Source organism: Cucumis sativus, chromosome 1 (assembly GCF_000004075.3).
Source record: "Cucumis sativus cultivar 9930 chromosome 1, Cucumber_9930_V3, whole genome shotgun sequence".
Classification (NCBI taxonomy): domain Eukaryota; kingdom Viridiplantae; phylum Streptophyta; class Magnoliopsida; order Cucurbitales; family Cucurbitaceae; genus Cucumis; species Cucumis sativus.
In genome coordinates, this window is record NC_026655.2 from 20544290 (window position 1) to 20568074 (window position 23785).

General features: G+C 29.0%; 2 protein-coding genes across 2 annotated transcripts; one reads left to right on the forward strand and one right to left on the reverse strand.

Annotated features, from left to right (window-relative positions):
• Nucleotides 1-356: 356 nt before the first annotated feature.
• Nucleotides 357-2592, reverse strand: LOC101207364 (nudix hydrolase 11). The gene is made up of 4 exons (XM_004149014.3): nucleotides 2239-2592; nucleotides 1988-2130; nucleotides 1072-1191; nucleotides 357-966 (listed from the first exon to the last, which is right to left on the reverse strand). Exons 1-4 carry the CDS (start codon nucleotides 2468-2470, stop codon nucleotides 736-738), a joined length of 726 nt encoding a protein of 241 aa, XP_004149062.2. The 5' UTR covers nucleotides 2471-2592; the 3' UTR covers nucleotides 357-735.
• Nucleotides 2593-11877: 9285 nt separating this feature from the next.
• Nucleotides 11878-15409, forward strand: LOC101207120 (protein DEFECTIVE IN MERISTEM SILENCING 3). Its single transcript, XM_011650204.2, has 8 exons — nucleotides 11878-12030; nucleotides 12239-12351; nucleotides 12432-12546; nucleotides 12635-12878; nucleotides 13747-13938; nucleotides 14060-14380; nucleotides 14521-14737; nucleotides 15113-15409. Exons 2-8 carry the CDS (start codon nucleotides 12241-12243, stop codon nucleotides 15143-15145), a joined length of 1233 nt encoding a protein of 410 aa, XP_011648506.2. The 5' UTR covers nucleotides 11878-12030; nucleotides 12239-12240; the 3' UTR covers nucleotides 15146-15409.
• Nucleotides 15410-23785: the final 8376 nt, after the last annotated feature.

Here is a 23785-nt window from a genome sequence, read left to right on the forward strand (position 1 = left end):
ACACCCAAAGTAGTGTTTCAAATTCCACTAAATCCAACAATTGTACTACATAAATGGAGTTGAAATAAATGTTTTAAGGTTGTAAATATAACACCCAAAATTTGGTCCTTTCATTAGAAAGGAAAAATCCTCTTCAAAGAAATTTGACCTCCTAGTACAAGAAGCTATAAGGTTTTTTCACAAATTAAAAAATCTAACTAATTAAAATTGTTACTTTTCTTTAATATATAGTAAAAAGGCCCGCTATATAACAACTTTTTCAAAAAGATTTTAAAATTAATATATATCCTCCTTATCAAAAAGATTAAAAAAAAAAAGTTCAACATTAAAACTAAACTATATATTTAAGTCATAACTGGAAGTACATCATACTCTGGATGCATAGCTTAGAAGAAATAAGTTTCTGCAGTGCTGTCTCGAGAAAGAGCCAACACTAACTAATAGAGAAACCCTGTTCGTAAATGCTGTATAGGATTTATAGTTATGTATAGGATTTCAGCAACTAAATCCTATACATAACCTTATCGAATTACAATGTAAGCATTAAGCAATCGAACAATATGGAACACCATTTTTTAACACAGAAATTGACCTGCTAGCTAAATGCTGTAATTAGCTACAGCTAAAAGTGAAGAATTACAGTTTTATGGCTCAAGATGCATTAATAGTTGCTCAATCTTAGCATAATATTTTTCTCCTCCCTACAAAATGACAACAGGCATACAAAAAATACCTTCACTGCTGCGCATATGAAGTTTTGCTGCTATTAGCAGAAGCACTCCAGAATCTGGGTGGCCGCTCCAGAAAGGCAGGTGGCCGCTCGAACACTAAGGAAGCTGCCTTGATCAAGATACCAGCAGTCAGAGCCCAGATCACATACTTTTCGTTCTCACATTCGTAGTCAAAAAAGTGTAGTAGATAATTATATCCCATCCATTCCTTCTCCTCTGCTCTTCTTTTCTCATCCTGTGGCAACTTCGAAGTGTGAGACTAATACAGAATGAAACAACAATCACAACCATTCTGTGTAATTTAATTTAATCAGAGTTAACATCAAAAAATATGACGAACCTTAAGGAACATTTCCAAGGGAACATCAAATACTGCATCTACTTCAGCAGCATTTGGAGTTGGATTGAATGCTTCCTTGCTAGATAATAGGCCAAGGACAGGAACTACAGTCATACCCTTCTGCACAGAGAATACACATCATATGTGAAATGGTGGGAAATTCATAAATTACACGAGACAACAACCACCAAAAAGGGTTCCAATTAGCAGCAAAATGCAAAATATGGTTTAAAAGCAATTCCTGGTTAATCTAATAAGCCAAGTTCAAAAGTTCCCCGGACAATGTTAAATGAATACTGGATGGGAATGTGAATCTATCGATAAACTGGAGAGAGGAAAGTTTTTTGTAGGGTCTATTTGATAACCATTTAAATCTGGTAGGGTAACCATTTCATTTTTGGTTTTTAGTTTTTCAAAGAAGCATATTTTCTCTTTGCATCTTTCGTAAGTACAAAAGTTGAATTCTTAGTCAAATTCCAAAAGTATGAAAGTTGAATTTTGAGTCAAATTCCAAAAGTACAAAAGTTGAATTATTAGTCAAATTCCAACGGCAATAATGAATTTGACTTGATGTTTTGAATAATTGGTAAAAATGAGATAACAAACCCAAAAACTTGGAAGTGAAAGAGGTGTTTACAGGTTTAATTCCAAAAACTAAAACAACCAAATGGTAACCAAATGTGGCCTTAGCTTTTGAAAAGTAATTTTATGAACACCAATATAATTACACCTATGAGTTCCCTTGTTTTGTTATCTAAGTGTTAGCCTAGTTTTGATGTATTAACAAAGAAGTTCTGACGACAACAAGCTTTTATATATCCTTGTTCACCAAGACAAAGTACAGATTGTACAGTGAATAAGCTACATGGACAAACAGAATCTAAACTCAATATTGAAAACAAAAAGACATGTAAACCTTATTAACAAATGGTTGAAGAACAGTGATGATGTTAACAAGAGAAGGGGTTAATCCAATTTCCTCTTCTGCCTCCCTCAATGCCGTCGCAACATCATCGGCGTCACTCACATCCCTTTTTCCGCCGGGGAGTGCAACGTCCCCTGCACCCTGAATGTCAATTATGGAATCGTCGTGCTAATCTATTGCCCCCTTCAAAACGAATTTCAAATTCACAAACATGAATATTAGGGTTTGGGATTGAGACTTACCAGAGTGGGAAGAAAGCGTAGAGGCTCGCTTTGTGAGAATGACGCGGAGCTCGCCAATGTCGGTTAGGAAGAGGCAGATGAGAACAGCAGCACGGTTGGTGAGTTGAGCTGCTGCCGGAGTTGGTGGCAGCGAGGGCAGAGATTGAGAAGAATTGCTTGTGCGGAAATGTTCTGCTAAAGCCTTCAATCTGTGGAGAATGTGTTCTCCAGAGGGTTTGGAGGCCATGGACATGGAGCCTGGAGGAGGATGAGGGGCTGCTTCTTTGTGTCTTGCTATTTCTTCATCTTTGAGATGTATTTGGTAGGAAATACTATATTACAATTTTATAAGCAATGAAGATTGATGTCACGTAATCATGTACCTCAATTCTATTGAAACACACAAGTGAATTGATAAATGTAGGTTAGCAATAAAAGCAGTGGGTTCCATTTGGAGAGGAGAGGTCTATAGTTTTGTATTCTGATATGGGGTTATTATTGTCTATGTTTGCATGCACATTATTTTTTGGTGGACATTATTATTATTTGTATACAAGTAGGAGTTTGAAGATTAATTAATTTAAAATATAACCCTATTATCATAAATTAACTATAAAATTAGTACAAATCTTAAACAATATGGACTCAAATTAATTGACCCCTTTTTTAAGTTCTAAAAATTAAACAATTACAAGATTATTAGTTAAAGAAAAATGGAATGACAAAAACATTTAGAAAAGAAACCGTCTCTAATATTAATTTTTTTTTGCATATTTACATATTGCGAATATGACAAATATGACAGGTAATTAATGATATCAAACGAATATTAAAAAGTTATTAGAAAGCTATTAAATGATTATTCACTTTTAAATTTGCTCCTTTTACAATTTAAAAAATTGACGATTCATTTTTCATATTTATTTATGTTTATTTTATTTTTATAAAAGATTTGAATTTGAATTTTAAATTTATTAAAAAAAATAAAAACAACGACAAATTTAAATAAATAAATAAGCTTTTTTTCTCCATGTATTTTATCAATCATTCCACTATTTTTGGCTTTTTTCATTCGTCACCACTCTCCCACTATTTTTGTTTTTCCCTTTTACACTTATCTAAAAATAAAACATCAACTTTGCCCTATAAAAAAAGAAATGAGAGATTTTTTCACGATAATAGTACACTTTTTACCATAATTTGCCTTTTCATATGTTTGTCATTTGGGTGGATGTGAGAAGATTGAAAAACAAACATTTTCTCCAAATCAAGTGTGGTTTCAATTTTATTGGATTTAAGCATGACGGGTTTGCTATGTAAGCTTTTTGTTTTATTTAGGCCAATTTAATTATTGCTGCTTGAAATTTAGTGTGTTTTTAAATTCATGGTTCACCGTATTGAATTATTTGGCATCCATTTGACACGCTGCTTTATTTTATTTAAATATGATGATGCTTTATTTTATTTGGCCTCCTACAAATAATACTTTATTTTATTTATTTGACATGTTCATCATCTTCGCATCTTACCTTGGCAACTTACCTGCTTTATTTATTTGGTATCACACATTATTTATTTGGCATGTTATTATTATTTTTTTGCTTATTACATGGTGCTTTGTTTTTGCATAATGCTTTAGCAAGCTACCTTATTTATTTTGTATCATGGATTAATACTTGGCATGTTATTATTTTGCATCATGTTTTACCATGCTCCCTTATTTATTTGGCATGTTGGATTAGCATACTATAGCCATTATTTATTTGGCATAGCATGAGTTATTTATTATTTAACATCATTTATTATTTATTTGCATTTAGCTCTATTTTGCATCCTACTTTATTTTGTTTTTATTTTCTTATAATATATCTGTATTTATTTTATCTTTATATTTATTTTAGGCCACTATATTATTTTATCTCAATCTCACTATATTAGTTTATCTCACCCTATTACTTTATTTATTTCACAACTTATATAATTATTTTACAGCCGGTTTATTTTTCAAATTTTACACTATTTTGTCATTACTATTATTTATTTTCCAATTTGAATATAAAAATTCAAATTGGAGAAATTTTTTTTATGAGTTTTATAATTTAAATTCCACAAATACATAAAATAATTTCATTTGAATTTAATTAATAAATTGACTTTAAATTTATAAACAATTTCATATTTTAAATAAGACTTAATAGTGTTTTTTTATGAATTTATTAATTTTTAGATAGATAAAATATCTATTAAACACCGATTAAAATATCAAAGTTGGTATTTGAATATTTTTTAGGTGAATAAATAAAAAAATATCTTTTGAAACAAAAATGTAAACTTCATTTTTCGAATGACTCTTATGTCTCATAATTATTCATTCATGCTTAGGTTTTATTTTCATTTTAGGGGTGTTGTAGGGTGTTAACACCTTTCTACACACAACTAACTTCTGAACTTAAATCTCATTCATTTAAGTAGACCATTTTTTTTAAAAAAAATTTTGGGTGACCAATCACACATTAATTGGTTCTATGTTAAAATGGGCTAGAATTTTTTCGACGTAATTGAAAACGTCAGGGAAATGGAGGTTTTGCAAAGTTAGTAGTACACACGTGGCAGAAATGTTCAACTTTCCACGACGTTAACCACTCACGCACCGCGGAAAGTGAAAATATTGATTTATTATTTTCCCTTTCCGCAACATCAACGTACCACACGTTGCAAAAAGTGAAAATAATAAATTCAATGTTTCCACTTTCTGCGGCTTCACCATTTCACACGTCGCAGAAAGTTATCCCATTAAATTTAATGAGTCAACTTTCCACAACGTGTGGCATGGTGATCACGTCGTGGAAAGTTGAAACATTGAATTTATTGTTTTCACTTTTAACGACATCGCCTGTCATTTGTCGCGAAAAATTAAAATGTGTCGTTTCATATTCAATTTTCTGGAACGTGTGGCAGGAGATGTAGCGGAAAGGTGAAACTTGTTGTTTCCTATACGACTTTCCGCGACGTTTGGCAATTCAACGTCACAGAAAGTCAAAAATTAAATCAAAATTATTACTTTCTACTACGTCACCCTACCACATGTTGCAGAAAGTTGACTCATCAAACTTAATTTTACACTTTTTGCGAGGTGTGGTTCTTAAACATCGCGAAAAGAGGCGTTTTTCGACGTGGGGTTGCGTGCGCCGACGAAAGGTAATCAACGTCGACGTACCTTTTGTTGACGTTGTTTGTGACATCGCGATTGATCTGAATTTTTGTAGTGAAGTTGACGACGGTTGGAGAAGGGAGGAGTCCGGCGGCCGATGACTGTGGGAGAAAGAAGGAAAATTGTGTAAGTGAGGAGAAGGGGTAGTGGCGACAGTGTTGGAGAAAGGGGGAAAATCGTGGGGTAGTAGTGGGGATTTGTGGGATGAGGGGAAAAATTATAAAATTAAAATTATGGTTAGGGGCACTTGCAAAAATGGTCAAATAAGTTGTAATAATTAAGTCCATAGCGCACACATTTTATTATTTGTGAAAATGGCAAAAACGAAGTCCAGCCCACACATCAAAAGGTAAAATGTCACAAATGCCCTCGTTATTAATATACGATTGATACACCTAATACACCCATTGATACACTTGATACATTTGATTGATACACTTGATGCACCTGATACTCTTTGATACACTCGATATCGAAACATACTAATATATGTTTGATACACCTAATAAACTGCATATACATTTAATATTATTCACTTATACAATTGATTGATTAAATGCAGTTAATATGCTTGAAGTCCTACTTATACACTTGATATACTATTGATATACACTTGATATACAATTGATATACACTTGATATACTATTGATATACACTTGATATACAATTGATATACACTTGATATACTATTGATATACACTTGATATACACTTGATATACACTTGATATACTATTGATATACATTTGTAAACTCGATTCATATATTTGATAATGATTCACTTTACTGATATGCTTTAACAATATATTGTTGATATACTTGATAATGATACATTGAGTTACATCATTCATATACTTAATAATATTCTAATGAACTGCATAAAATTTGAAAAAAATAAAAATTACGTAGTAAATATATTAACCAAGTAATACATATAATATTAGTATATCACAACATTGACATACGAAACTGAAATAGAGTAAAACCAAAAAATTAATGTAAAAAAATAAAACAAAATCATTTGAAATCAACTTCAACTTTACACCTCGAAGAAAGTAAAAAAAAATCACAAATGAAGTTAGATTACTTCAATCAACAACCATTATATTATTCATATTACAACTATTGTACTATTGATATTTTAAAATTAAGATTAGAAAGAATAAAGAACTTTTCTAGTATAAGAATAAACAAATAATTATGGTCTTAAAAAGTGGAATCATAAATAAATAATGAGTAAGACATTAAAAAGAAGAAGAGAAATAAGCTATTGAATGGTAGTTTAGGAATAATATCAAATTTAAGATGGAGAAGTGAAAATTTTGCCATATTTACAAAATTCTTAAACAATGTGCTATACTTTCTATATCGTATTTTCAAAATACTATCCTATGCAATTTCTTTTTTTTTTTTTATATTAATTTTGTAAATATATAAAAGATATATGGTTTTTTTTCCAAAATTTTTATACACCCTTTTTTGCATGATCATATGCATAAATATATTATTGATATATATATGTAAAAAATGTATGAATTCTTTTGTTTTTAAAATTTATGCCAACGTTGTTTGCATCGACATATGTATAAATTTTTATTGGCATAAATATGTAAAAAAATGTGTTGTATTGGTTTTCCTTTTTCAAAACCTAGGCCGACGTTGTTTGCATCGCCATAGGTACACTTTTTGCATCAACATAAATATGTATAAAAATGTATCGGTTTTTCTTCTTTAAAATTTAGGTCGACGTTGTTTACGTTGTCATATGTACAAATCTTGCATCGACATAAATTTGTATAAAAATTGTATTAATTTCTAAAACTTTACCGACGAATTAAAATTTCGTCGAAATAAACACGATTATGCCCATAAAATGGTGCGCCAGGATAAAAAGTGTCAAAATTATCAAAAAAGCATTGTAGTAGTGGTCAATTAATTTCGTGTTGATTGAAGTATTTTTTGTATTTTCATTCTTGGATTTTTTTTCTTTTTCAAAATTATTGTGTAAATATTTTGTCAGTTTATTATATTTTTTTTAAAAAAAAACCGTTGATTAAATGATACATTGATTGATAATTTTAATTAAATACCTTATAATAACTGAAAAGTTAAAATATTATTTACATTCCTACTTTCACGCTTTTTGTATTTAGGTATTTAAACTTTCAAATGGCCAAATACAGGTCGTGTTCTTTTAACAAAACTTAAAAATGATCCATTTCTTTAAATTAAACTTAAAATTGGGTGAGTGCCAAAAAGGAAAATATCATGATCATATCATACTATCTTCAAATGTTGATTACACAAATAACCATATTTTTTAGAATACTCTACCATCTACCAATCTTAAATTTACACTATTATCTTTTAAGATAAACTTTAATTAAATTTTTTTAAAAATAAATAAATAAATTTTCAAAAAATGAATCGTTCAGTTTGGATTCGAGAATGTTGAAGAAAATTATTTATTTTGTTTGAAAAGAGAAAATTTTGAGACAATGGTATTTTTACTAGTATAGGCTTTTGTCTATGAATGTGTTAATGAAAAATTAGAAGATAACGAGATCAATTATGGAATTTACTTCGAAGTCCTATGAAATCCTGGAAAATTTGACCATTTTGGTCAATAAAGTTAAAAACAGAATTTGAAATCATTTTGAATTTTAAAATCAATCTCTTTCATGTAAGTGATGTTTTATTAAGGAGTCAGGGGACACGTACCCCTCACATTATCAGATTTTGTATTTTAATATTAATTTTGAAGTATTAGATTATAATATATATTAAATTTAGCTTCATATTGCCTATATTTTGCTTCAGTGGTTGTGCCCCTGAGTTTAAATCTCATCTTCTACAATTATTTTTACGAAATAGTCTTTGTTCCAAATATCAATAATTTTTTTCCTCAAATATCAATAATTTTTTTCCTCAAATATCAATTTTCTTTCTAATTTTAATGATTTTCTAAAAAAAAATAATATCAAATTTCTTCCCAAATTTCAATGATTTCTTAAAATGAAGATAATTTGATTTCCTAAAAGTAAAATAATTTTTTAAAACTAGAAAAAAAACTCATCTAAGATATAACCCTAACTTATTTTCTAGCTCTGTTTGTTATCTAACAAAACTTTTTTAAAAAGTGCAACAAAATCGATAATCCAAACTTCCACTCCCTCAACAATATTCAATGAAAAAGGTATTATTCTTTTTTTTTTTTTTTTTGTATACAAATATAGTGAATGTTATTGGAGCATGAGTGAAATGTTGAGATATTTTTTTTAACATTTTTAGTGTATTTATTATATAGTGTCTGATGTCTCCCCTATGTAAAATTTCTGGATCCACCACCGCTTTCATGCTATAACTAACAACGAAATTCATTTAAAATTCATTATGGATTGAAATCCCTAAAAATGGACAGGTTCCAAACAAAACATAAAAGGAAAAAAAGACCACACATACATAGATTTTTTAATTATGAGTTGTTTGTTTTTAGAATTGATTTTTTTATTTATGATTATTTAATTAATATAAAAAATAAAATTATCATTAACTATTTATAATATTTTTAAATTCTCAAACACAACTTATTTTGGGTCATTTGGATGGGAGGAAATTGGAATGGGAATGAGTATGAGATAAACATGTCCTTGCTTGGTTCAGGGTTGTGTAGTTTAGGCATGGTACATGCTTCGTTTATGTTCATGTAACGTCCTAGGCCTAAGATTGGGACCAAGATTTGGAATTCGAATCTCCGACATTCCCTTACATCCCCTGGGACCTGACAGTATCATCCTTACTATTCTTAAAGGCTTATTAAAGTGAAAGTTCTCTTCATGAACCAATAAAAACACAATATTAAAACTTTGAAAAAAAAAAAAAAACTATAATTTTGAATCACTCTTAAATAGATCATAAAAAGAGGTTCGAAAAACGCAATTATCTATCGAATCCATAAACAAGTTAGTTATAGCTATACTAATTTTGAATCATATCGTGTGGGGCAACCTTATTTTTTCGTGCCATGAATGAATCGGCTTATTTCTATAAAAGTTAATGGTGTTGTCTAATGTGCTCTCCAAAAATAATGCTAATGATGAGAGGAAATTATATAAATTGTTTGGTTCTTCCATTCTATCATATAAAACAGTCACATCTCCTATCTTTGAGCTGTGAACAACTCCATTGGATTACATATCACATTCTTACTTTAGGGTTTGACCCCTACGATACAATGTATATATAATATTAATAATGCAACAAGTTAGAGGGAGTTGTGATACGAATCAAGAAATTAGAATTGAATCAAATGAAATTGAAGAGTTCAAGTTATTTGGACATCCAACAATCATCCTTTAGATTCATTCACATTTCTAAGGAATTATGTATTTATTTAATTTAATGTGTTATGTATTTTCATTTATCATAGTAGTTGAAAGAGCATAAAATTAAATGGTGTGTCTTTTCATTTAATATTTTAATTAGTATAAATAAGGTTGTAGTTTTCACATCTCTAATAGCTATTTAGCGTCGTTCCGAAGACATGCTTAGATTAGCACCTCTATATATGTCCCTAGCGATAAAATACACTACTATATTCCCTAATGTGAAAGTATATTGTTATTTAATTTTGTTGTTTGTATGAAACTTGTTTATCTAACATGTAAATAATATGAGAAAATAAGCAATCAATTGAAGAGATAATAAAAAGTTAAGTAAATAAAAATAATTAACTACCATAGAATCACACAATTTTATGTTACAAAAAAAACTTCACCCTAGCTATTATATACTCTTGAGTTTGTAATCTAACTCACACACTAAATTGAGGTTTCCTAACTTACAATTAAACAACTCTTCATCTCAAACATCAAACTTTCTAATGATGAATGATGATTAAGCAACGTGAGTTATCCACTCAAAATTTCCTTATAAGGAGCCGAACATGAACAAGAATTATTATACTAAGAATAATAAGGATGAAACATAGGCGACTTGGCTATTAAATCAAACAAGAGGATGGGCCAAATTTATTTTTAACCTAAGCACACATTGATTAGAGAAATACTAATGCATTAGAAAATAGAATACCATTTGATACCTTCTTTTTTCTTTTTCTTTTTTTTCTTTTTTTTGCAAAGTTCTATTTTGTCACATTGAAATACTTTGATGTCAATGATTTATGCCATTTGATTATTTAACATATGCTATGATTTAAGAGCAATAACCAATTTGATACTTTTGCTACATGAAATACCAAGTTCTCATATAATTTAGTTCTTTTAAGTTTTAAAACCTTAATGGTTATACTTTTCACATCTAAATTTTGTTTCAATTTAGAAGATTTTAGGTTTCAACATTTGTACTTTCTAACCCTAATTTTTCATAAAAACTCTTTTTTTTTTTTTTTTTTTTTTTGTATGAATGATTATAAAACAATTAAAATACTATAATGAATAATTCATTTTCACTACTATTAAATTAAATTTAAAAGTTTACTTCCTAATCGTTTTAAATTAATAAATACTTTTGTGGTTGTCATTTTAATTAAAGAAAAGCTACAAAACATTGGGAGTGCAACAAAAAAAATAAAAAAATCTAAAACTAAGAAACCAAATAAATCCATAATTATCATTTGGTTGCATTTTTATTTTTATTTGAATAACAATAAAAAAATTGTTAGATTAAGATAGATTTTTTTATTAAAAGAATTAATAAAAAATATAGAACTGACTGTAACCTCTACAAAGCTCAAATTCCAAAGTTAAAATTACAGTTCCAGAGTTAAAATTAGAGCATCTTGAAACTACGTCATTAATTGGTGTAAGTAATTTGAACGCAAACAAAGTTTTAACTAAATCTAACTTTTTCATTTATTATTTAATATGCATTTATCTTCGAGCTTTTTTTTATATATATAATTTTAGATTGACTTTAAAATAGATGTTTTCAAATGTACTCTAAAATGGAAACTTACCAAAATCAATAGCACCAAAAGTGCATTATCAATTGTTTGGTTACTGAATCCATTTTCACTTTGTACAAAAAAAAAATGTGGCCTTTTGGGTAATATAGTGAATACGTCTCTTCTTCTTCTTCTTTTTTTGTGGCATTTCCAAAAATAAAATAATTATTTGAATGATACTTATTGACATCTCTTAAAGAGAAGTTGAAGTAGGAAGCTTAGTTTCTTTTAAAAAAAGTATGTGGCATTGTTAAATAAAAAAGTTTTTAAAATGAAAATAAGTACATAAAAACAAACCATTTATATTAGAAAGTATGCTTGAGTTATTGAACCCATACTTCTCAATCTAATTACTCTCTTATTTTGTATATATTTGGTAGAATATTTGAGTGTATTAAGTGTTCATGTGTGTTTCAAATATAGATGTATTTGTGAGCAATTTATTTCGCCAACCCCAAGGAAAAAGGACATTGACGACGTTTCAAAAAAGGAAGTGAAGAGAATAGTTGACAGGTGGGTTTGTTTTCGATATATTTTTCTCAAAAGAAAAATATGTAAATTTTCATTTTCATTTCCATTGCCTTGGATTTTACAACACACAACACATACCGAGAGATTACTCAACAAACCCACCTCAGGTTCTTCTCTCTCTTTTTCATTCAACCTTAATCTTTTGTTGTAGGAAAGAAGAAAAACTTTGATGATTTGCAGTATTTTACAACTTAAAAGTTAAACCAAACCTGGAAAGAGTTTTTTTTGCGGGGTTTTGCAACCAAGACAAAGAATCTTCTTGAAGAAGAAGAAACAGAACTTTGCTTTCTCTCAACACTCTCTTCTTATTTTCAGATATGTATTCTTTTATGATGAAACTGGATGAGTTTGACAATGATAAAGTACCTAAAGATGAAATGCAAGATGTTGCGCTCTCTCATGAAGATCAAATTAATCTTCATTCCAAGGTACTTTAACATGTTCGTTAGATTATGAGTTTAATGAGAGGAGTTAATAAAGTTGTTTGTGTTCATTTTGTTCTATGTAGAAACTTCAAGATGATTTGCAAACAATGGGGATGAAAATACAGGTGCATGAAGACAACATAAGGTTTCTGAAGACTTTGAAAGACAAATTAGTTGATTCCATCATTGATCTACAGGGTATTTTGTTTTTTTCTCCTTCTTGAACAAGTAGATCTTCAAGACATTTTTATGTCATTTCCATTACTTAGATAAGTTTCTATTGCAGTTATATTAGATAAGCATCATGCTTCTAATACACCTAAGATTGAGAACAAGGATGGTTCCGATACTCAAAGTGAAGATAAGGCATCATATCAGAAAGAGATATTACAACAGGAAAATACTGCTGCTAGCATCTTGTGCCACTCAAAAACTAATCCAAAGATGCTGGCTTCTGATCCTACATTGAGTGATGATGTGCTTGGTGTTGTTGCTGAGCTAGGACATGTGGAGGACAAAAACCTTAGCAGGTCTCTTTTGCTTCTCATCTTTTAAGTAATCATCTAGTCTCATGTTAATTTTCACTGACATGCATTGTTTTGAAACCGACAGACAAAGAAATTAGAAAACGTAAAGAGTAGAGAAATTAACTTAGAGATTTTACCTGGTACATTAATAGTATGTTCGAGGCGGGACCAATAAAAACTTCATGCATAATTTTTTTTTCTTTGAAAGTGAAGGTTGATGACAATGCCATTAGCCTTGGGGGTGGGATCATCTACTGTCCTTGAATGTAGAGGCAAACATTAGATTTGAACATACTAGGTAATTCATTTTAGGGTATGTTATCGTTTTAGTTTATGGTTTTTGTTTGAAAGGGTATTGGAAGTATTCATTACTTGTCTCGTCGTCTTGGTAAAATCTCTCAAATTGTCCATCATTACTAGAAATTACAATTTTGGCACGTGCTTTTGGATGTGGTAGTGAGACAATGAGCTCTAATATTCAGTACTTAGTATACCATGTCCAAGTAAATTATTAACAACCGCGTTACACGAGACTTAACCAAACTATAGGGGCCAAATTTAAAAACTTTGCACGAACCACCTGTTCTGCAGTTGTATAACCTTCATTTTGTTACTAACATTTTGCCACTATCATCTAGTAAGGTCACAAGTTGAATTTGAGCTTAAAGATAGGTGTTTCATAACACAAGGATGTGGTTTGTTCTTAGCAATAGATTTGTAGATATAGACCGTTTAACAAGAGATGGATATTGGGTATTTTAGTGTTATTTAGGAGAATAACTCATATTTGAAGATAGTTAACAAAGAATGTGACCATTCTATACTTTGATCTATATGTTCTTTCTTTTTTGGTTTCTGGTTTGGATTGCAGCCTTTTATCAGAGTACCTAGGAACAGAGACCATGTTGGCTATTGTCTGCAAGACTTACAATGGAGTCAAATCTCTGGAAAAGTATGACACGGAAGGATGCATAAATGAAACATCCGGGCTTCATGGATTTGGCACTTCACTCGGGAAAACTTTAGAGGGACGATTCAATGTCATCTCTCTCGAAACGTTAAGGTATTCATTTCTTTCTTTCTGACATGGGGCGGTTATTTGGACATTCTAGCACATAAATATTGTGGAACTCTTCTCTTACTGAGAACTCAACACACTCTTTTGGTTTCTTTTGCCTGTGCAGATCATATTCTGGTGAATTTGTGGCCAATGATCCGCAAAGAAGGCTTCATATTCCAAAGCCAAGATTGCCTAATGGAGACTGTCCAGCCGGTTTTCTTGGTTATGCTGTTAATATGATTGACATAGACAGAACACACTTGTTTTTTCTCACAGCTAGTGGATATGGTCTTAGAGAGACTCTATTTTATTCTCTATTTTTCTGCCTGCAAATCTATAAAACTAGGACAGAAATGTTGCAAGCTGTTCCCTTTATAACCGACGGAGCGCTTTCTTTGGATGGCGGGATTATCAAGAGGAGTGGATTGTTTTGTCTTGGCAATAGGTACGAAGCACATCTTGACAATCTCAATGATTAGTCAGTTATGGATTCAAATCTCTACCTGGGGGGACGTGGTCCTTGTCCAAGCACTTGGGTTTCTCTGTTTATGGTATATTTACTTTTATGCCTGCTAAACATGTTAGGGGCGACACGAAGGTGACCTTTTCCAAGACCTCAATAGATTTAAGCCTACCTGACCAGTACATGGAATCTGAAAGACAAATGAAAGAAATGAAATGGAAAGAGGAAAAAATGCTTGAAGATATGAGGAGAGAACAGGTGCTGCTAGATACCTTGAAGCTCAACTTCGAAAAAAAGAAGGCAGAGTTTGTGCAGTTTCTAGCAGAAGCTGCTGCTCGGGTAAGCACCAATCCAACTAACAAACATGACATAAACTATGAAAAATGGCCTTTGCATTTAACATTAATTTGCAACATCCTAGCTTCGGTCTTTTGATTTTGTTTGGCATCATTTACTTTCCTTTTTGCTTCCTTGTACCGAAATCTTGTTCATGTGACATGGCCATCATTAAACTGTTGAATGAGTTGGTCCAGAATGAACTGTGTTCTAAACAAACCGTCACTAGTCTTTGTCATGAATGTGCTATTGTCTCTTTTGAACTTGTATGAGTATTTTACAAGGTCTGTTAGTTCAATATGGCCATTGTCATGTATTCTTCAGTTTTCTAACTTGTATATTGTTCATTAAACTAAGTAATTTCTTACACACTGGCAGCCACAAACTCCAGTCGGGGAGACTAGTCGATAGATGATTCCAGACAGAGAATCAACCAACCATCGAAGGGATGGCTAATTGGCTACATGTTTTGGAAGTTTCAGGGTTGATGCTCGTTGTTGTCGATCACGTTTCACACACGATGGAATTGTTTTGTTGTATGATATGCATCAGTGTTGGATAGGTGATGGCTTATTCTGGGGGGGTTTGAAGGAAATAGGAATATTTTGCAATACCAAGTTTGTGTTGTGTATGACGCTTCCTCTGACAGCTCTATGATGGTTGCCATTTCTTTCATCCTCTTTCTCTCTTGCTTTGCTTACCTTCCTGTTTTATGGGCCATTTATCTGTTGACAAAATGGTGGATGTATTCTGCATGTTTACTTCGACCCTGGATTCAAAGTTGGATTCTCAGCCAAGCTCGAGAGTATATGCCTTAACCGTTGTTTTACAATTGCAATCCGGTAATGTCTAGGCGTCGTTTCCTGAATAAAAGTGATGTTACAAAGTAACCAAACTTTGAAGTTTAGTTTTACAAATTCATATAAAACATATAGGAAAAAGCAGGGTTCGAAATTTAGTTTATTAACACATTTCTAACAAATTTAGTTTCTGTTTCAACTCCTAGTTTGTCACCTATTGGTTGTGGGCGGTAGGCAACGAAGAAGATACGATGATCTACGGGCACAATCCATGTCATTCAACATGGAATGTTACTGCCACTATTATTGTGGCTAAATATGTCTTTCAAGTCTTCTAGTTCTTTGTTCGGTTGCTTTGTTTTGGGTTGGGTTAGAAAATAAAACATTTATAAAAGAAAAGCTGATTTTTTTGGATTAAATTTTCAACATTTGAATTTAACCAAAGTTTTGTCGTTGTTTTTATTGAGATCATTTTATGAAGTGCAACTGCAACCTATAATTATTGTCTATACTGTACTGTTTGTGATTGAGTCTTTGTTAATAGGCATTGTATATATGTATTGATTATGAATAGACTAAAAGAGTGAGGAAAAATTCTATAAAATTAAACTAATAAATTACACAAACTCAAATTTAAGTCTAACTTACAATGTTGTGAAATCAATAGTGTGCATCAAAAGGGACAACTTATAAGTTTTTTAAAACTAAAGTTTGGATTTTGTATGTATTGATTATTAATAGAGTAAAAGAGTGAGAAAAACTATTACAGTAATCCAATAACATTTCAAGTTAATTTATTAAATTATAAACAATAAATAAATATGGAATGTATGGTTGTCGTTTTAATTACAATAACTTTCAACACCTCTAAAACTTCTTCATTTATATCTTTTAACTCCCTTTGAAATGAAATTCCAAGTATTTTGAAAAGGTTTCAAATCTTCTATTAGAATGTTAGTCATCAAACTTGCAAATTTAGCACAATGTATTAGTAACCATATAATAGTTTAAATAAAATCTAAAATTTGTTTAAGACATAGTTTTTTAATTTTAAGATGGTAAGAATGTAAAAACAAGATTCTTACTTTGTCGAAAAATCAAGACTACAATCATATATCTTGGTACTGCAAATTAAAAATTTTAAAGAATTTTTCAATTTAATTAAAAAAGCAAAATACATAATAAGAAATAATCTCTATACACTTAACTCAAAACACTAAATCAAATCACTTATTGCTGTATAATAATTATATATATAGAAAAAGAGCTTAGAATTCTTGAGTTTGGATTTCACAATTGACATCATTTCAATTTTATGTACCCTTACATGTGTTCTTCAAGTCTTTCTTTAAATTCTAAAGTATTAACCTATTACAATTACGATACAAAAATATATATCAATATAAATGAAGTAATAGACTAAACAAAACATAGTGAGTAAAAAGACCTAAGAAAACAAACCTAATTAAGTAGAAGAGAGTTCAAATGTTTAGAAAAAGAGACCGAAGAGAGTTCTTTATTTCATGGTAGAAGATAAAAGTTACAAAACCTTTTGAAATCTTATAGTTAATATATATTTATCAAATTTTGAAAATTAAATTATAGAAATGAAGAGATAACTTTTCATATTCTAACATTTTGATCTCTTATATAATAAATTAAGAGTGAATGTGAGAATTTGAAAAGATTATAAATGGTTAATGATAATTATAAATTAAATAATCATAAATAAAAAAATCAATTAAATTTGGTTGGTATTGTAAATTTAGAATTTGGCAAGGGATAGAATTGTCCAAAAATGATTCTCTCCTTAAGCCACTTTTAAGGATACGTTATAAGTTCTTTAAATTATTTAAAAAAATTAATTTGTAGTACATAATGTTGAATTCTCGAGAAAACCACAATCTTATTTTACTTTCTTGCCAGCTTAAAATAATTATGTCTTAGCTAGATAACTAGTTGTTACTATTATTTTTCAAATTATAATTGCAAAATTTTCAATATGTCCCCTTCACTATTTTTCTAATAGTTCGAGTGACATGTCAAATATAAAATAAAATTTCATCTCATATTCTACAAATAACAAATAATAAAAGTCGTAGTTATATGACATAGATTGACGTGTGACAACTAGCATGAGCAGTTGACGGTACTTTTGTGGTTGGGCATATGTGAGTTTAGGAAGACACGATTTAGGTGTTTCAAAACCGAGTGCAACTCCCAATTTCTTCATTCTTTAATATGTTGAAACCTTAAAGAAAAGAAAAGAAACAATTTATAGTCATCTTGACGTTGATAGGATTGAAAATGTGTTATTTTATCTCACTTAATTTAGGATCATTCCATGATTTTATGTTTTTATTTGTCTGGGAGGCCTCCAACAATTTAAGGATAGAATAAATTTGATGTGATGTTGATATGATGCAAAATTGAAGTTCATAGCATTATTTGAGGAAAGAACAAGCCAATTTTGGCCTTTTTCTTGTATCATCGTGGTGAACTATGGTGTCGTGCGGGGCGTTGTAAGGCAATAGCCTTGTAGTTCACCTGCTCACTCCAAACTTATTCCACACATTAATCTTCGTCAACTTCACCCTGTTGTCACGTTTTATTTAAATATTTCTTTTGTCGTCTAGGTAAGTTTATGTTCGATTTCAACCACTCCATCTATAACGTTTCAAAATTTAGATAAATTTAATTTAATTATGTTTGAGTTTATTGAGTGTTATTTTGAGTTATTTGAAAGAGAATCGTTTTGTTATATTGAAATTAGAATTTATTGAATATTCGTTTGAATGAGTATTTAATTAATTAGTGGATTTTGGTGTTGGTAGAACTATGGTTAATTGTATATATATATAATTATTATAGAAAATGATAAAGATAATTTTATTTGTGGACAATTAATTATTATGAAAGATAACTAATTATTTTAAGAAAAGATAAATATTGATCAAGTAGAGAGGTTGATATGATTGGGTAAATGAGGAAAGAGAATGAATAAGATTTATTTAAAAAGAAAATTGATAATTAGGTATTGGATATCATTACTAAGAAAAATGTAACATTCCAAATTTTTATGGATCTTTTATTGATTATTTTAAATTATTTGGGAGTTATCTTTAAGGTTTGAAGTTAAAATTGAAATATTGAATTAAGATCATTCACGATCAAATTTATGAAATTTTAAAATAATTAATTTATGGGAGAAGATTTGGTTAATGAAAAGATTTTGGTGAAATGTGATATTGATTATTTGGTTTTGTATAAATAACTAATATGAAAAAGTAAAAAGATAATTATATGATAGGATATAATTGTAAATTGTTAGAAAATAACATAATTAATGATAGGAGATGATTGATTTGATTGGATGGAAAAAATAATGGATTTAATTAGGCTATGAAATAAGGATTTAAATAAATATATATGTTTATCCCTAAAATTGTGTATATTTAAGGAATTGTAAATCAAATGGAAATAATAATGATAAATATTATTTTTATTACGTGAGTTTATAAATAGGACTTAAATGCATAAGTATACGTGTTTATGCTTGTTTATGGGATCACTCACATGACTAGGAGTGTTCCTACGGGACCACTTGCATGATTAGGGGCGTACATATGAATCACATGCACGGTTAGGGAACAATTATACTATATATACGGGGTCATTTGCACAACTAGTGGTGTTTCGATGGAATCACTCGCACGATTAGGGGTGTACCTATGTATCACATATATGTTTATGGAGTGTGCACTTGCGATCACTTGTAGGACGAGAGATGTTTCCTTCGGGGTCACTTGCATGATTTAGGAGTTGTTCGTACGGTCTTACTGGCCTAGGTGTGCTCCATTGGACACACGACGTAATGATTATGTTTCGAACGAAAAGTTAACAAATCACCTAGCGAGACCAATAGTAAGTCCCTTACTGGGTATATTTTATATACTCACTTTTTTCTATATTTAATTTTTCAGACAAAGTTAGAAGATCTGAAAAGTTGGCGAGCGATAGGAAGAGTCTGTGGCATGCCATATGTGGACTCAGTTTTCCTTTCGCGTCTATGTATTAGTTTTCAGTATTTTATTTTTTGACATTTTAAATTAATTTTTTATCCTATTTATTTTATTTTATTTTTTAAAAGAATTGTTAAAACGTCATGCTTTTAAATTATTTTTTTATTGATTATATGTCTTTCGAACATTTATTTGATATTAATTTTATAAAAATTTAGTTTTCCTTTTTTCAAGAAATGTATTTTGATATTTATCTTTTGAGTAACGACTTTAGCTTAGCTTAAAAGTTTAAGTCGTTACACTAACCTACAATTCTCTTATTCTACTCTCATTTAGGTTATGTTTATGTGCTTCAACATTTTCTCATTGCTCAGCACGTGAAGAGTGGGCTAATGGCCTAAGGTACTCTTTTCTAGCTTAAGTCTTAGGAGTTTTTCATTATTTCATGCTTTTGTGAGATTTCGTACTTACAATTTTGTATTGCTTGGTTTAATTTTGTATTCAAAATTATATTTAATCACATTGTTGGACGCTTGGGGATTGTAGATTAAGTAAGCTTGCAAATGATGATGTTTAGTATTGATCTAATCAACTTAGGATTGAACCCAACAAATAGATAACTAAGTGATATATGAAAACTCTATGATCTAATAATTAGAAATCCAATTGGATGAATCTCCGATGTCAAATTCTAAACCCCCAAATCAATTTGACAACAACTCAGGAAATGAGTTAGATTTGAATTATTCTTTATTTTTGACCAAGAGATAAGGAGATCTAATTCCTCACTTCAAGTTCGAACCACAAGCAAGATGATCAAACTTATCGAAATGTTCTTGATATGTAGTTCCGAAAATCAAGAATTAAAAAAAATGGTGATGAGACTATGTTATCTATCGGGGATTATTAATAGAAAAGCTCTAAACTTCAAATTTCAAAACTTACTTTACACAACCTAAAAGCAAGACTTAAATAGCCTCTCACTAAAATTCTAATGTATTATGAAAAGACTAAAATAACTCTACTTAAATGTTACTAAAAATATTAAAACTGAAAAATATCATCCTCTTCTTCTTTTGAAGGATTATATATATATATATTTATGAGGTTTTATCAAATTATAGGTTAAACTCTAATTTTCTCCAAACAATATTGACTTACAATTGCAATTTAATTAAATTTATAAACATAAATTATACTTATAATTAAATTAATGATAGTTCATTATCAACTAAATCTTAGTGAATAAGTAAGACGAGTTTTATGATTTATAAATATGTAGAGTAAAACACATTTAAACATTTTTGTAAAACTAGAATCCAAAATTTGAATTTGCCACCAAACATATTTGAAAATATAAAATACAACTATATATGTTTTCGAATTTCTGTATTCAAATTCTCTACCAAACATGTCGTAATTAACACTAGGAATTGAATGACTTCTCATCCTTTTGCATTAAATTGATTTGTTAATGAGAAAAAATTAATTAGTTTTGAATAATTTGATTTGTTAAACTGATTTCTCTAATTAATTTGGTCAGAGGAAGTGTTCGATAGTTATTAGCAATGACAAATCCATGCGATCAAATGTTTTGAATAGGAGAACTCGAAAACAACCTAAGCTAGAGTCTTTTAATTATTGAATTTGTTCAAATTTTCTTTACTTGCAAATTTACATTTTTTTGCAATTGAAGTCGATCTTAACACTCTATATTAGTAATTACCTCATGTTGAAGCTATTTACTAAACAAAACTCATACTTCCTTCATTCGACTCAAACTTACAATTAAAATATCCATTCGATCAGATGTTTATTTCTTATAAAGTAAATTAGGGTTCAATTTAATAAGAATTTGAAACTTTTTTTAACTAAACGACGCTACGATCTTGTTTTGTAACTATATATTTTTCTTTTTGTTTTTGTTTTTGAAAATTAAGCTACTTTTATCTTAACTTTTTTCATTTGTTATCGACATTTAAAATAGGCTTAGTTGTAGAAGCAAAAACAAAAAAAATGAAAGGGTTCATAAGACCTAAATGAAATACACAGTTCAGTATTAAAAGATTGGATTATAATTTAAAACAGTTGCAAACTAATTGTAGTTAGTAACTAAATATTACTTGATAATAAATTATTATTAATTTATTTATGAACATATTTTAAGTTAAAAGTTGTATAACTATTATCTTGTAATATTATGTAATTTATAGAAGAAAAAACTGAATTAAAAGAACTCCATGCCACCTTTTCTCTACCCACAAAAAACAATATTTTATTGTTTTTTTTAGAAAAATACAAGTGCTACGCATGACATTTATTTTCAAAGTCAAGTTTAAGTCTTACCTAACAAATCTCCCAGAATTCTATGTGGTTTGATAAAAGTTTTCATAGAAAATAGTATCTATTGAAGGATTTAACAAACCATAGGGGCAATATTTGAAATTAACTTTTAAATTTTAACTTTATCCAAATATCTAACTTTGAGTTTAACTTAATTTAATATGTAATATATTATATAATGGGACGTTTGCAAAAATAGCAAAAAAAAAAAAAACTTTATGATAATTAAGTCTATGTCACTCCATTTTCTATATTGTAAAAGTAGCAAATTTAAAAGATGATAATCCTATGATATTTCTATCATAGTTGTCTGATATCATTAGTTTTCTCATATTTCCAATATTCAAAATATAAATATCATAAACTACTTTTTTCTAAATGTTTTTTTTATGTCATATGACTAATTTTTCTTGCATAAAATTTTAAAATATTTAAATTGAATTTATAACGTGATATACTATATTTAATAGTATATTTTTATTTAATATAATTCTACCTTTTAAATTTTAAAATTCAAATATTGCAAATGTATTACAAGTACTTTATGGGGGCATACGGGACTTTCGCTTTCATGTTCAAACTCTTCCCTTCAATTTCTCATTCCTTACACTTTTTATTGTCATTCCTACCATGGTTCTTAATTGATACGAAAAGGAATTGAATTAGGGGCCCAGAAAATGTAGTTAATCAATTAGTTAAATATTTCATTCAAAATTATCATAAAACTCAATTTATGGTACACGAGGTTATCCAATTCGCAAAGTGTTACCATTGAAACGAGAGAAAAAAATATAAATAACTTGAACACATACGTACCTAAGTCTTTCAAAGTTTTAACTCCTGAACGTAGAGATTTACAATTTTCAAGCTCTAAACCTCCCTCAAATGTGCCTCCACACGTTTGATTCTCATACTTTTAATTCCAAACCTGGGAGCATAATCAAAGCCACCACTAAAGATAGAGAGAGGTGTTTATACTTTAATCTTTCTTATATATATAATTATCTTAAACGACATATGTATTTGTGTTATTTTTAAATCATATTTTACATTTATGAAGCATTATCTAATAAATTGAATATTACTTAAAGGTTTAATTACCAAAATAATGTTATTTTAAAACTATTTACTAAAATATTACAATTTCAAAATTATTTACGAAAACATTTCTATTTTTTTCTCTCTATTGGGTGAAGACTCGCCCAATTGCTTCTTTTCCTCTTCTTAAGACTTGTTCAATGTTTTTTATTTTTAGTTTTTTATATAGATTTTATTGCTTTTTTTTTTTAAAATTGTTCGTATACATTTTTCTTCTTCTTTCTTTTTATTTATTTTTCATATAAATTTTATACTTTTTCTTAATTTTTTTATATAATTTTTTCTTAAAATCTAAATTCTACTCCTTTAAAAAATTTGAATTAAACACGCATAATGTTAATACTTTTTTAAAATTTCACTAAAATCTATTGGGATGCTCTAAAAAGAATTAAAATTTTTAAAAAATTACCAAATTTCAAGAGTGATTGTATAATAAAAAAACACACATGAATAATGTAAATAAATATTTTTCGTTATAATTCAAAATTTCAAGAGTATAATATTAGTATAACTTAACCAAATAAATACAACAAATAATAATGTTAATAATTTTTTTAGAATTTTTAAAAATCTTTTAGTATATTCTAAACAAAAGTAAGACTTTCTGTAAAATAAATAAACAAATATAATAGATAAGGTTTCACACGTACGGGTGGATTCAAAATAAATAAATTCTGAGTATTTAATTTAACAATATAAATTATATAAAAGTATAAAATTATAAGTAATTATGTTTATTCGACCGAAAATAATCAAGTGTAGTAAATTTGTTCGTTAAAAGTGTATAA

Bases quoted from the DNA above. Each gene is read 5' to 3' on its own strand.
- LOC101207364 (XM_004149014.3), bottom strand. From the start codon at position 2,470: ATGTCCATGGCCTCCAAACCCTCTGGAGAACACATTCTCCACAGATTG. The intron at 1,192-1,987 runs GTTTACATGTCT...TTCTCTGTGCAG, and splicing joins TTCAACCATTTGTTAATAAG to AAGGGTATGACTGTAGTTCC. The intron at 967-1,071 runs GTTCGTCATATT...AAGTTGCCACAG, and splicing joins CCTTGGAAATGTTCCTTAAG to GATGAGAAAAGAAGAGCAGA.
- LOC101207120 (XM_011650204.2), top strand. From the start codon at position 12,241: ATGTATTCTTTTATGATGAAACTGGATGAGTTTGACAATGATAAAGTA. The intron at 12,352-12,431 runs GTACTTTAACAT...TGTTCTATGTAG, and splicing joins AAATTAATCTTCATTCCAAG to AAACTTCAAGATGATTTGCA. The intron at 13,939-14,059 runs GTATTCATTTCT...TTGCCTGTGCAG, and splicing joins ATCTCTCTCGAAACGTTAAG to ATCATATTCTGGTGAATTTG.